This window comes from Cuculus canorus, chromosome 3 (genome assembly GCF_017976375.1).
Source record: "Cuculus canorus isolate bCucCan1 chromosome 3, bCucCan1.pri, whole genome shotgun sequence".
Lineage (NCBI taxonomy): Eukaryota > Metazoa > Chordata > Aves > Cuculiformes > Cuculidae > Cuculus > Cuculus canorus.
Genome location: NC_071403.1, coordinates 31,574,006 through 31,588,999, shown reverse-complemented (window position 1 = coordinate 31,588,999; position 14,994 = coordinate 31,574,006). Strand labels below are relative to the sequence as shown.

Below are 14,994 nucleotides of genomic sequence, written 5' to 3'. Positions count from 1 at the left end.
TATTAGCTTACAAAATGCAACCTTCCTTGCCAGTATTGCATTCTTCTTTTTCCGTGTTTCTGTTGAGCATTTAATGAAGTGAAGTATGTAGGTACAAAGCATGCTTCACTACTTCTGGAGAAACCAGCTTAAAGCCAAGGACCTGTGGAAGGAGCTATGGTGCCTGTGCTTCTTGAGGTGATTTAACCTTGTAACTGTTGATAAGTCTTTGGAAGTTAGAGGGTTCCTTGGCTCTCTAGAATTAGCTGCATAGACCAGAGGGGTGGTGGTCCTTGGAAAGTGGAGGGGAGAGGAAGTTTTTAAAGCTTTTGCATTACAAATGTGCAGAACTGCTGCCTTAAGTCCTTTTGCCACGTTTCCCTGACAGGACTGTCCTTGATGTTTTCTGCATTTTGCTGCAAGCTTCATACAGTTGTAACAGGAACAGCCTGTGACCAGGTTTTAGGTTTTCCGTGTTCAGTTTTACATTTAATATAAGTGTAAAGTCCAGTGTCATGGAATTTCCCTGCTTGGTTGTTAGATAGCTTGATGGGACTCACAACCGTGTCTGTAGCAGCCTGAACTGCAGGCAGAAGCCTTCCTCCCTGAGGTGAGTATGTTCGGTGCTTCAGAGCTACCCTGACCTCTTCCCATCAAACCTGCAATAGAAATTCTCCTCTTGAGGTCTGTCATATTTTATTATAATTCAAAATACTTGAAGGAAAATTATTTAACATACTTTAGTTTTATAAATCTTATATTTAAAGACTTAAAGCTGGAGAGGGACTGTTTACAAAGGCTTGTAGTGATAGAACATGGGGCAATGGGTATAAAATGGAGAGGGGCAGATTTAGACTAAACATAAGGAGGAATTTCTTTGCTACGAGAGTGGAGAGGCACTGGCACAGGTTGCCCAGGGAGGTTGTGGCTGCCCCATCCCTGGAGGTGTTTGAGGCCAGGTTGGATGGGGCTCTGAGCAGCCTGATCTGGTGGGATGTCCCTGCCCATGGCAGGGGGGTTGGAACTTAATGGGCTTTAAGGTCCCTTCCAATCCTAACTATTCTATGATTCTTTATTTAAAAGAAAAAGCAATAATCCCGTGGGCCAGCTCTGGGACTTCTTTCTTTTGAAATAATCGATACCGTAAAATCCCAGAGCAAAAGCGGTGGGAGATGCCGGGCATCTGGCAGGGTTCGCAGCCCTGGGGGGTGGAGGAGAGCAGCGCCGGCTGCTGCCAACAGGCTGAGTGTTTTGCAAAGCCCGCGTTTGCCCAGGACTGTTGGGAGCAGGCAGGGGGCAGGTTTCTGCAGCAGCGCACTCGGTCACACAAACATCTGCGAAACGCGGACCTCTTGCGATTTCTCGGTTTAAAAGCCACCATCGCTTTGTTGCTTGCAGAGAAGGTAGAAACTCTTGCGTAAGGAGCGGGGCGGGGGGAAAGCCAGGCGTTGTCCAAGGAGCTGCCGGTGCCGGGGAGGAGCCGGTGCGGGCGGCTGCGGAGCGGGGCTGCCCCGCCGCAGCGGGCACCGGGCAGAGCCGGCAGGAGCGGCGGGACCGGGGTCCGGCGGCAGGTCCCGAGGGGCACGGGGGCAGGTCCTTCCCGGCTGCCGCCTGCGGGGACGGTGCACACGCAGCCTTCACCTCCCCGTTGCATTTAGCGGGAGGGCTGCGAACCCCCATTGTGTGCGCAGCGGGGCTCTCGGATGGGTGCTTAGACCTTTCCAAGTAGCTCTTGCCTCCGGATTGCCTGGTGTGTGTTTCAATTCTCCACAGACTCGGATCGTCCTTTTCAAGCGGTGAGGTTGGTTTTGTGTTTGTGATGGAGAAGAGCTCGCTGTAATCGTAAACAGATGAAAGTCAGTGCCATTATTTTGGACTTAAAATGCTGCTTTGTATGTCCTTTCTAAGTTTTTTAGTGTCACTACGTTAAGATTTTTCTTTCAAAGCCAATTTTTAAATCCTCAGAGTGCTGCAGGTTGCCACAGAAACTGTTTTGTATTTCTCTGGTTTGTACAGGTCTAGTACCTCTTGGATATGAACCGCTTTGCTTTGGCATAATCCAGTAGTACAGTCTACACAATGCAAACGGTAACTGTCACGTTTAAACTGGTTTCTTTCTGTGTCACTGATTTTTTTTTTGTTTTTTTTTTTTTTTTTGTATTTTGGTTTTTTGTGGGAGTTTTTTTGTGTTTTTTTTTTTTTTTTATTTAAACCATGTTTACAGCATGGAACTTGTAGATATTCCTTCCAAATCCTTTACCCTTTAATACCTTTTGTTTCATTGTACACCTTAGAGAACTGGCACATAGAAAAGCTGGGCACTAATCACTGAAATTCAGCCACTTGGTTTCAGTGAGCTCATATCAAAAGTAGATTTGGTTGTGGTCTCTAAGCAGTTGTGTCACAAAACCACTTCAGGAAAAGGTATTGCTGCTAAGGAAGGATAGGCAGCACTTGGGTGACTTGAAACTACTCCAGTTGGACCTGCTTTCACAGCTTGGTCTGAGAAGATGACCAAAGAAGAGGTGTTATAGTTTGAGACTGAGGAGCCTGGGCTTTGCTTTTATTCCTGCCATTGTGAAAAGGGTGTGTGAACTTGGGCACACAGTCTTGCCTTGATTTCTGTCTTGATTCAAGTCACATGAGCTGTTTGGGGATGTTTTTAAAATCTGTTATTTCAACGGACTTAGACATTCAGAGAAAAAATACTTACTGATATTTGAATTAAAATAAAATCACTCAAGTATTTAAATTCATGTAAGAATGCGTTCTCCGTGAAATATTACAGAAACAGTTCAATTTTTGCTGTGTTCTTAAGTCCAGTGAAGAGCCACAGATCTGTGGAACAAAGTGCTTTGTAGCAGAGGGGGAGGACTTGTTCTCCTTTCTCTAAGTCTGTACAAGTACAGACATGTCCAGTGCTTCAGTTGAATGACAGTCTGGGGTACCCAGAAACTTGAACAGTGCAAAAATTTAAAGTGCATGAGCATTTTGGATTAGGAAAATGAATGAGACAAAAAACCTGCTGGTTCTGTTTAGCCCCACACTTAGAAGAGGTGTAGGATTTGAGATTTTTGTGTGTGTGTGTTTGTAGGAAAAGAATAATTTAATCACTTTTTTTTTTTTCTTAATCCCATCATTTCCAAAAGGTACCCACCTGATGAGGAAACTCCAGTAGCTACTGCATTTAGCAGAACTGAAAAAAAAAATATAGCTTTTAAGCTAAGACGTGTGTGTCAGCTTGGTGATAAATAACTTGTCTTGTGAGGCCAGTTGTGCCAGGCGTTGTCATTAAGATCCTAAAGAAGGAAACTCCAAACTTGTAGACTCACAGTGACACCTCACTTGCCACCGGTGAGGTGTCACTGTCAGTGTCCTTTAAAGGGGAAGTAGGAACTGGACACAGCAAGTGAAGCAGCAGCAGCACAAGGCCTCTTAGACTAGTAAGTGTCAGTCTTGCTTGGAAATAACAGCACAAGATTCTTGGATGCTTAAATGCTTTGGGGCATTTCATCCTATAAGCATATAAAGCTCTAAATGGGTATTTTTAATGTCGGCTTCAAATGCATACCAGAATCACATTAAGCTCAATTTTCAGCACTAGCACATTTGGGGGGTTAATTCTACCAGGAGATTGTCTTGAAGAGTTTTTAACCCACAGCTTATTGTGCCTTTCTTAACCCTACGTTTGGGTAGGAATGCACTTAGATTATGTAAAATGTTATTCCAAGTTACCTCAAACTCATTGCCCTTCTCTGGTTCCTTACTTTAGATTGTTTTACATTGCATTACAGTGTGTGATCTTCACATATTTTTGGGTAAATCTAGCAGTACTTAGTGCTTAATCAGGACACAGATGATACAGATGAATATGTAATCCAAATGTAGTCTAGCAAAGTAAATCAATAATTGTATTTTCACTTTGCCTGTGGCTTGTGTATGATAAAATGTTCTCTTTGCCATTTAGCAGAGGCTTAAGTATGCAAATAAGTGTCTCTGGGAGATATAACATTTGATATTGGTACAGACTGTACTTGAGGGGAGCAAAATGACTCACTGTGCTAACACCAGGGAAGCAGTCTGAAGATTGTGGTTCAGAGCTAGCGCTCAGCTTGTGAATCCCAAATGTCTGAAAATGAGCAGTTTGGGGAGAGTCCCCATATGCATCTGACAAAACTATAATTGAGTTCTGGGAATGATTTTGTGATAAGAAGTAGAGTTCCAGCTGCCAGGAGCTAGTAGTGGGGCAGGAACAGGGATCTGAAAAAGCCTTTTAGACATACTGTGGAACAAGAGCTGTAGCTGTTCCTGTTCTAGAGGCCCTGCAAATCAGCCTGTGACTTAGTGCTTCAGTGTTCCTAGGTTTCTGATATTGGGTGTCTGTTTAGAAATGACTCTTGTTTTCTTCACTTAACATTTTAAAGAGGTTCAGAACCAAAGCAGATGATGGTCTGTTACTAGCAGAGATAATTGTACTTCTAAGTATTTAAAAACCTTTTCTAAGCATTTGCAGTTTAATTTTCCATCTCAAGCTTTTACTTAAATTTTATAGCAACACTGTTCTCGTCAAGACACTTGAAGTTACCTGGAAGTGGGCTTAAGAATCTTTAAGATAAAAAAAAAGCAATAGGTAGAGTGACTTTATATGTGTTTGCGGTTCTAGAGTGGTCTTCTCTGAGCATGTGTGTGCATGCAGTACAGATTTTTGGTCTGATTGTCACTGTGGAATGGGTTGTACTAACTGGCCCAGAGTGGTGAGAGAGAGTGGTAACTAGGAAGTATATAATTAAGTTTGCAGACTTGTCTCATCAGCTCTTCTATCCCAGCTATGAAGAGCTGTTTCTTGGTGTAAATTTGCATAAAACGTTTCCTGGCTGAGAAGTCTCTGAGAAGGCACACAGTTTGATGGTTAGGGCATCAGCCTGTGGCTTGAGAAGTCTCAGCTCAAGCTGCCAGTCTTCTGAAGCAGCCTCTGTTGGACACATAGGTTTTCTATCTCTCAGGTTCTTCTCCTAAATGGAAGGTAATACACTTGCCCTACCTCACAGGAATGTTGTGTGAATTAAATACATGAGGTAAGATGCTCAGATATGGCAGGGATGAGGGGACGTGTAAATCCAGGAATGGTAGATATCTGCTGATTATAGTTCCCATGGAAGAAATAATAGTGGCTGTACAGAAATACAAGTTACATTACTTAAGGGGAAAGAGGAGGCTTTTCTGTTATTTCTGAGGTCATCTTCACTGTCATAGTGATACAGTATATGTATGGCTAAAGTCTTGCTTCTCTGTCAAGATATGCCTGGAATGTGAGCAGTGGAGTGGATTGCCACCTGGCAAGGCTCACTTCACTCCCTCCTTTTAGCTCTGAGGTTCTGGCTGTTGAAGATGAATCCACACTTGGTGCTCAGCTTTGCAGCCATCTGAGTTTTGTGTTCTTTCTTTGAAGATGGTTCGTCTCTGATGCATTAGTGTTAGTATTATCACCTAAAGCCTCAGTTGCAGTTGGCTTTCTGCTGAGCTTGGAGCTATATTCAGCCACACAGTTTCTAGACTGAATGAAAGTGGTGTGGCAAGGTTAACAAAGAGAGGGAAAGAAGCCAGGAGAAGTCTAACGCAGAAAAGGCAGCACTAAGTAGGTCACTTTGGTGTGCAACTGGGTGGTCTGGAATCCCATGAAAGTCACTTATATTTTTGTAATAACCAAAATAAACATAAGTTGCTTGCAACTGCTGCTCCATCCTGGCCCCAGCTGCCTTGCCTAGTGCTTGTCCGTGCTTCAGGTGAGGTGTTTCTTTAAGAGGAAGGTGCAGGAGAAAGGCTTGGTAGTGGTTGGCTGGTCAGGAATGCACATCTTGCCTTTGAGAGGGGGATCGGCAGAGCTTTCAGTTGAATGCAGTTGAAAGATGGAGGCTTAGTGAAAGGCATAATGGGGCACAGAAATATCTTCAAAGCAAAGGGAATATACTCTAGGATTGTTTGGAGAATTATTGTATTGTCTATATGGTATTTGAAATGCTGGGATACTGGGAACACTGGGAAATGCCTGCTATATCTCAAGTACTAGGTGAACTGGATTAAATGTTGTTTCGGGGGGAAAAAAAGGTGGGTAAAATAGTTTTAAAAAGGTCTACTGTGGCTTGTAAACGAAAAAATAACAACTTTCAGAAGATTTCCAGTGGTTCAGAATTTACACAACTGTCACGACTGTGGTAACCACGCACCTTGTGACCAACAGGCTTATTTCTGTTCTGGAAGAAATTTATTTACCTTAGTTTTGCAGATGAGAAGCTGAGGCTCGTCTGCACAAGTCCTTCACAATGTGTCTGTCTGAGCAGAGACTGGAACCAGGCTTCTCAAGTACTAGTCTGGTGCCCTGATTTTAGGGGGATGCTTTCTCTCCTGAGGGAAAACAAAGCAACTTCTTTAATTCCCCCCAAAATCTGAAGTCACTTCTTGGAGAGGGTTTGTTTTTTTACTGAAATATTCTAACCTGTTATGATTGGACTTGTTGATCCAGGAGGTCTTTTCCAACCTAATGATTCTGTGATTCTGTGATACAACATAATCGTAGTAGTAGTTTGACTTCTGCATACTTTAGAAAAATGCTAAGTGTATTGATACTGATGTATTATAGATTGTGAGGCAGAATATGTTAGCAGCTTGCTGATCTCAGCTTCAGAAATCTCGAGGTTTTTTTCTTCCTATAACTGTTCTGGGAAAAGGAAAGACTGAAACGTAGTTGTTCAAGAATTAAACTTCAAGGTGTTTCTCTTACATTCGTTGAGTTGGCAGACAACTGCAGACATCTGCTAAGTTAAATGATGCGTAAAAGGCTTTTTTTTCATGCTGTCATTTGGATGTAAGATGTTTCTCTGATTTGCTAGGGTAGTTGTAGCCGAGATAAGCAGCTGTGCTAGAGCTTTGAGGAGAGAGGGTGTTTTTAAGATACAAATTCCATCCTACAAGTGGCATTACTGGAGACTTGGCTGGCAGGACAAATATGTTTGTGAATGTTAGGATCCGAAGCAGGAAAACCCTACATCACCAAGTTTGCTGTCACAGGAAAGATGTGAAAAGACTGGTGTAAGGGCTGTTGTTTGATCTCACTTTATCCAAATAAATTGAGAAACAAAAGCATCTGACTTAGAGTTTAAGGAGACCACCCGAGTCTGGTGGGCTTTGGTAGTTCCAGCTTAGACCTGTGCTAATTGTTTCCTGCTCTCTGAGGCTGATTTTTAATCTTAGGGGAAAGTTCAGGGAACGGTAACTGATTAATAAAATAGCTTCTTGTACAATGTACTCATGCATATAGAAACCTCAGCTAAAGGCAGGAAAAGTGCAGCAGTGAGTGAGACCAGTATTGCTTTTCATAACAATCTTTATGTGCAGAAGATATAGCAAAGATTAAAACTGTGTTTAGGGGCTCCATTTGCTCTTGAGGCTTAAACAGCAGAAGGGCCCCCTCTGCTCTGTGTGGCATGAACTGATTCAGTGCACAGTATTTATTTCTCTAAACCCAGCTGAGAACCTGGAAGGGGTTGGTATCATCAGAAAAGGAGCATTTGGGGCAACGGAATGTAGGCAGTGGATGGTTTTAAAAGAAGGGGAGAGGAAACAGTTTAAGAGCCCAAACCATTAGTTTATATATAGCGTGTGTTTACCACTCGAGTCCGTCCCTAGCTTTAGTCCCAGGTCCCCTTCCATCTGTAAGAGCACTGTGCCATCAGCTGCCTTGTTGGGAGCTGGTTTGGGTGTCAGGGCTTCCATCTCCTGGGGAAGCCGTGCCACTGGCTCCAGAGTTACCCCTTTGGGAGGGCTGGTGTGCAGTGAGAGCCATGCATATGGAGGAGGAGCGAGCCTCTGTAGCAATGCACTTCCCAGCTGGGAAGGTGGACATGTGCAAATGCATGAGGTGAGGCTGTGTCCCACATTTGTGTGCGCCCCGTGAACCCTGCTGTGCCCTCTCTGAGGGCTGCTCGATGCAAAACGCAGAAACTGCCCTTGAACCCATGGCTCCCCTCCTTCCTAAGGGAATGGTTTGACAGGCAGGACATCCAAGTCTCTTACGCAGCTCGCTCTTTGGCTGCATGAAGGGCCTGGGGTGCTGCAGGTCTGGCAGAAAGGTAGGTTGAGCCGAGGGAGAGGGCAAGCAGTGAACTGCTGGAGGAGTATCCAGCTTCCCTCTTACCTGCATGGCAGCATGTCCGCAGCAGCGTGTGCAAGGATGTGGCTGCTGCTGCTCTGATTGAGCAAAATCCCCTTCCTCTTTCCCTCCCAGTGTGAATAGCTATTTATCCTGTCTTGAAAAGAAAGCAGACGCAAATGTAGATCAGGTACTTTCAGCAGTTTAAGAGCTCTTTGAGGTTGGGAAAAAGCAATCTGATTAGGCTTACAGCTGTTTAATTTCCTGACAGATGCACAGCGTGTTATGTGCTGGCATCCTGCAGATGTACACACACGTTATCAGTCTCGTTTTTGTGTCAGTGGCATAACCGCACAGCAGCCGGCTCTGTACTGAACTCCTTGTCCTGGACACCCTGCCAAAATATGCTTTATATGCAGAATTTTCTGTGAACCAGGTTGTTGTTGTTGTGTGTATGCATATAAAATTGTGTGTGTTTTCTCTGGTTGGCAGGGCCTTTGTTGATGATTTTTTTTCGTGCTGGAGTGGGGCCATACGCTGTAAACAAGTGTGGCTAATTATAAAGCACTTGTGTAAAAACTAATTTGCATTTGTACAAATGGTATTAGTAAAAATACCCACGTAAGAGTACCATGAGTACCCAAATAAGCCCAGCTATGAAAGGAGAATTCATTTCTTTCTTGCAACCACAGCTAAAAAGCTGTTTATAACTAAATGCTGAAGTGGTATTACTTTCTTTTCTAGGAACTTGGAATAAGAATTCCTAGACCACTGGGACACGGACCAAGCAGATTCATCCCCGAGAAGGAGGTGTGGTAGTGTTTTCAAGTACACAGTGAACTTTATGCTTTTAAGGAACACCCTTTTAGTAGCAACCCACATTTGGTTTCGGGACAACTGCTGAGCTGCAAAACATTTTCAGTCATGATCACATTCAGTCCTGGTGAGACTTTGGCCACTGCTCTAATCTACAGAAGCAGTGAGAGCCCAGGAGAGCTTTGGAATAGTTATGACCCCTCCTGTACTGCTGTCTAGCATAAGAGAAACCTGATACTGTTTTTTGTAAGAGTGTCTGTTTCCTTGTGAACATCCGGATGTAATTTCCTACTGGTCCACAAGGCACCTGCCCCCTGCTCTGGGGTTACTTTTTTCTTGCACTACCTCTACAGTTCTGAATAATCTGAGAAGCTTCAAAGTGCTGTGGCTGAGCATTTCTGGTGCTCCTCTCCTGATTGCTGGTAAGAGAATTTGGAGCAGAGGAAAATGTAATAGTATGCCTGTGGTTTTCTAGGAATTTTAGAGACTTAAGCTTCAGTTTCTTTTTGCTTCTCTAGTGATTTCTTACTAAGCTTTTTACTTCTTTCCCTCTTTTTTTCCTCAATGAAAAAAATTATTCAATTACCTAACAAGTCACAATAAACAGGTAGATCACTTTGTAGCATTCAAGAAAGTGAAGGCAAAACAGTTAAAAATGAGAAGTTGGTGTTGCATAAGAGAAAGTGTAAATCTTTTGCTCTTCTAACCACTTGTGATCTCCTAAATGAGAGATATTAAAGGGGTATTATTTAAATATATTCCCTTATTTGCACTGATTTAATGCCATTAATAGATTTATAATGTAATTCCTTTCACTGAGCCCTCTGGGTGCTGTGGTTATATATTTATTTACTATTTTTGTTGTTACTCCTTAGGCAATATTGCTAATTGCTCTTTCTATTCAAGCAGATGATTCAAGTGGGAAGCGAAGGCACCATGATGCACACGTTGTTTGCAGATTGTTTTGCTACGCTGGGCCGACTGGACAATGTTACCTTGGTGATGGTTTTCCACCCCCAGTATCTTGAAAGCTTTCTAAAAACTCAGCACTATCTCCTGCAAATGGATGGTCCGCTCCCGCTTCATTACCGACACTACATCGGGATAATGGTATGCTGGAGCAGAAAGCAGAAGGCAGATCAGCCACTTAGGCAACAATCTGGTCTTGTTTAAGAGCAGTTATTACCGTGTTTTGCGGTTTCTAGTTGGAAAGGCATTTCATCAGGAGCTAAGGGGAAAAGCAGAGTAGGTTTCTTTGTGTCTGGTTTACAGACTGTTTCATAAGATCAGTACTTACATAGTTTCGGTAGGATGGGGGGGAAATCTGTTATAAAAATAAGGCAATTGTTTATTTTTGGCTGCCTTAGTATCTCAGAAACTGTTTCTCAAAAAAGCTTGTTTGTGTGTGAGTCTTCTTGAAGATACCTCCCTCTTCTTCACTAGTTCCATCTTCCATTTCTGAATCTCTTAAGTGCTAAGCAAATTTTCTGCCAGAAGTCATTGATTTCCAGCCTGCCAGTGGGATGATCTTTGTCTGATGAAGCTGAATTAAAGTTTTGGGCTGTGTCTTAATTTGATGGCGGAAGTATTACTGCTTGAATAGATGCTTCTGGGTCTGTTCTTTTCTGAAAAGCTGCCCTTAGTCTCTCTTGGTATGTGCATTCTAAAACCTGGTTTTGTTTTAGCTGGTAAGGATTCGCTTAGATTCTTAGTACTGGGGAGTACTATGCAGTGTGGATTACTTGCCTCAGGACAAACAATAAATCTGTGCCTGTACTTCTCTTTGGATATGGCCATGTTGCCCTGTAGCATAGTCATAATGTATGTGAATGAGGAATATTTATGTTGTGAGAACGATAATCAAAACAGGCTGATGTGTTAACCCCAGGTTTTTTTTACTTCAGCCTTTGCTGCAATTCTTATTTTTTAATATTTTGAGGAAATGATTACTTACGGTATTTGTCAATGAGGACTATCTTACTGTAATTGTTTTCCATATAGCAGTTGTCTGTTCCTTTCTAGGCTGCAGCACGGCATCAGTGCTCCTACCTTGTCAACCTCCATGTGAATGACTTCCTTCATGTCGGTGGAGACCCTAAATGGTTGAATGGTCTGGAAAATGCACCTCAAAAACTGCAGAATTTAGGAGAGCTGAACAAAATGTTGGCTCACCGACCCTGGCTTATCACCAAGGAACATATTGAGGTAAGTCTTCCATGGAGTATTGTGAGCGTAGCCTTGTTTTTCAGTAAATGCAACCATAGATGTTTGGGGTTAAGAGCCAGACAAGGCAAGAGATGTTCTCTGTTACTGACTTTTATTTCAGTGTTGTATCACTGTGCTACTGTGTGATATAATATCACTTGTGCTTTTATAAAACTGGTCTTAAATGGTCTTAAATTACTAACAATTTTAATTTACAGCACACTGACATTTTAGAGTTGTCATGTCAGAACTCTGTGGGTGCAATGAGGATGCGCTGAGATGTGTAGTTCCTTAAGCCAAGTGCTTTCAGTAGCCAGAACCCCCTGAGCTTTTCTGAGATGCTGCCAGAGGTTAGGCTGAACACCAATAGCATTTTTGTTTCAATTGCTGCTTCTTTTGATGCTTAAGCTTTTCAGGGCTGGAGGGAGCAGGCTGGCAGAACAGCCCAGAGGAGCAGTGGTGGTACAAGCCGGGCATGGCTGCATCACCAATAAGCTACCGAGAGGCGGCTGCTTGTGCCGCTCCCTCCTCTGAGGGTCACAGAGATCAGCCAGCCTCAAGGGGTGGGGGTGTGTGTGCAGTGACAGCAGCTCTCACGGCGGGGGCAGGTCTGCCCCAGCCCTGGCCGCGGTTACTGCAGCAACTCCTCCTCCTCCTCTGCTCTTCTCTTTACCATTAGCAAGGAGGAAGTGGGTGCTGGGACTCTGTCTGCCAGAAGGCCCCAGACCTCCCACACTTTCCTGCCTGAAGGGGAAGTTGGGGTTTGAAGTTTTTTGTCAAATGTAGAACATTCAACCCACAGGGACAAGATGGAGGGAACCTGGCCTCCATGCCAGGATTTCCCACAGCTGATGTGCAAGGATTTGCCAGGGTTTTCTGGGACTGTAAAGACCAGTTGTCTGTTGTGGTTACATCTTCATCAGAGGTGTGAAATTTCAATGCGAGTCGGTCTGGCCTTGATACAAACCATATGGTGCAAAATAGAAACCCCAACTGATTCGATAGCTGAGGGCCAGAGAGGGGAGAAAAGTCGTCTCCTGTGTGGCTTAACCACATGAGTCTGTGGCTGGCAGGTAACCTGGTAGCAGGGCACTGAGTGCGCTCATGCCAGCAGAGAGTTAGGAAGCAATTGGGGACATCAGAAACATAATTTTAGCTGGTCAAGAAATGTGTTGATGAACCACATGAAGGTGGGATCATTTGAATGGCATTTTAAAATTAATACTTTTTTTTCTGGCATTATCTTTAAAGCATCTTTTGAAGACCGAAGAGAACAGCTGGTCCCTGGCAGAGCTGATCCACGCTGTTGTGCTCCTTACACACTACCACTCCCTTGCCTCCTTCACGTTTGGTTGTGGAATCAGCCCAGAGATTGACTGTGAAGGGGGTCATACCTTCAGGCCCCCTTCTGTCAGTAACTATTGCATATGCGATATTACAAATGGTTACCATGCGGCAGAGGAAATTCATGCCAGCCCAACCGGAAGCATTCCAGTACGTATCTGCCTGAACAAACGATCTCTTTCAGTAGTTGCGGTTTCTTTCTAAACTTAATACACGGAGGGCGCCCATCTTTTTTTTTTTCATCCAGCCGGGGTAGGACTGATTTAGCCTAATGCAGGTGAGGGCAAACCAGTTGAAAAGATACATTTAGAAGGAGCTGAAATGACACTGGTAAGCCCCGGGGGGGGGAAGCTACGGAAAGGAGAAGCAAAGATGCAAATCTCTGTTGTCTGTTTTGGGCTCTTGTCATTCATCTAGGCAAACTGAGAGGACTCCTGGCCGCAGCCAGCTCACGATACGTGTCCCGAGCAGCAGTGGCCAGGACTAGGTTTTTTTTGTGGGTACAGTGGAAAGTTAGCACTCCCTTTGATTCCAATCTTAGACTTTGTAGCTTTGACTTGTTTGTGATACATCACACCAACAGATCATTCACAATTTTCTGACCCTTTCTAAAACAGTATTTCCTGCCTGCAGCGCTTACGCTCACTGATTTGCACTTGTATCCCCTAAGTGAAAAGCATGTAGTGAACTAAGCATTGGTTTAAGAACAGTGATAATGGTGTTCTCAATGCAGGTTCCTTGCCTGGAAGACTTTACTGCAATGGTATGGATGGCATTTAAATTTTGTCTGATGGAGCTTGCTGGCTCTGAAGCAACAAATTAACTGCAGAAGGCAGAGAGGAAAGGGGCAGAACTGTATAAATAGAAGATAACTTTATTTTGCTTTGTGCTGATTGATTTTTTTACAAGGCCACATATTGAATTAATAGTGTTTTGTGACGGTGTTAAAACTGCTCTGTGAAATAAGATTATCTTGTACTAGCTTTTCTTTAAGGCTTCATTAAATCTGCATTTACACTCACTCTTCCTTTTTCCTTCTTGTCTGAGAGCAGAGAAGGGGAAAAATACAGTTGGGTAGTAAATTGTGGTTACTTCCTCTATCAGAATTTCTGTTACAGCTCCTTGGGTTTTTGGTTGTTAAACATTTAGATAAGTAAGAGAAATTACTTTTAGTGTCAGAACCACATGTTCCAAAAAGCTGTGATTCTTAAAATATGCTAAAAGTGCCAGGAATCTAATTGAAAAGAGATGACGACTACATGTGAACTATTGGGTTGGTACTGATTTCCTTCAAGAACCGTTTGTCTCGAAAAATCAGTATTAAAAGATACAAATGAAGGGCATAGCTTGCTTTTAATTTTTCTGGCTTGACAATTTCTGCCATCATTGTCAGTTCTTGTCACGTGGAAATGTAATGTTTTTCTCTCCATTTCAAGTCTACAGAGTCTGTCTGTGAAGTCGAAGCTCTTATGGAGAAAATGAAGCAGCTACAGGCGTGCAGAGATGAAGAGGAAGCCAGCCAAGAAGAGATGGCTACACGTTTTGAAAGGGAGAAGAGAGAGAGCATGTTCGTGTGTTCTTCAGGTAGAACAGATATAGTGTGAACATGTATTTACTTAGAGTTTTCCGAATCACTTGAAGAAATACTGCTGCAAAAGGGGAAAATTGTTATTGGGTGTCTCAAAAACATTGCCATTTCTTGGAAGGGATCTAGATTAGGTGTGCCTTGTTTTCTTCCAGGAACACTTGAAAAAGCAAAGTAGTGCCAAGATTTGTGGCTTCTCTCAAACACACCGTACCTCTCACTGGCCAATATTGTGTTTAATAGAAATTTCCAACAGAAGTGAATCTCTCTTGAGAGATTTGGTGTTTCACAAGAAATTTACGGATCTCACAAGATCTTGTAAAAAGAAGTCCTTAAACCACTTACCTATGTAAGTGTATGAAATGTTATTTCTGAGCTAATACTTTACAAACTCAGAGTGGTTGTGGGCTCTTCACAACAGATTTCCCTTGGCATTTTGAGAGACCCCTTGAGTTAGCAGCAAAGCGTTCCCTGGACTTAGGGGATGGGGACAGGTACACAAAAGAAAGGAAAAAAATATGTTTGTCAGTAAGAAAGCATTTGAGTGTTTTTTGTGGAGTTCCTTCTAAAAACTATAGTTGCAGTCACACTGAGCCATACCAGAGATTTAATGCAGCGAACCCATGTGTTTATTAAAAAAGCACAGAGGCTCCCATTGTCTCCAGGAGCTCTGCTAGCACAATTCCTGTTTGTTCTTACTGAAATTGTGTTTGAAATTAACAGAAGATGAAGAATCGGCACCAACAAGAGATGTGTCTCGTCACTTTGAGGATACCAGCTATGGTTACAAAGACTTCTCCAGACACGGGATGCACGTGCCCACCTTCCGTGTGCAGGTAACAGGGAGATGGAGCTGTCAGGGGGCTTAGTGTGCAATCTGGTTGTTGTGCCAGATACCAAACTTGGAAATTGCGGTGCT

The 14,994-nt window shown here is 43.2% G+C and overlaps 1 protein-coding gene across 9 annotated transcripts in view; it reads left to right on the top strand.

The window, feature by feature from the left end:
- The window catches only part of SESN1 (sestrin 1), a 78,300-nt gene that overhangs the window by 60,514 nt on the left and 2,792 nt on the right, over positions 1-14,994 (top strand). Inside the window, exons 1-8 of one of the 9 annotated variants that reach the window (XM_054062310.1) lie at positions 1,323-1,382; positions 1,996-2,067; positions 8,870-8,935; positions 9,848-10,051; positions 10,964-11,146; positions 12,398-12,640; positions 13,927-14,074; positions 14,799-14,911. In XM_054062310.1, the coding sequence (XP_053918285.1) occupies positions 2,059-2,067; positions 8,870-8,935; positions 9,848-10,051; positions 10,964-11,146; positions 12,398-12,640; positions 13,927-14,074; positions 14,799-14,911 (966 nt within the window). In that variant the 5' untranslated portion in view covers positions 1,323-1,382; positions 1,996-2,058. Of the gene's footprint in view, positions 1-1,296; positions 1,383-1,443; positions 1,776-1,995; positions 2,068-8,869; positions 8,936-8,976; positions 9,364-9,847; positions 10,052-10,963; positions 11,147-12,397; positions 12,641-13,926; positions 14,075-14,798; positions 14,912-14,994 lie in introns of those variants that run through there. The other 8 variants (XM_054062309.1, XM_054062311.1, XM_054062308.1 and 5 more) reach the window with 8 other exon arrangements.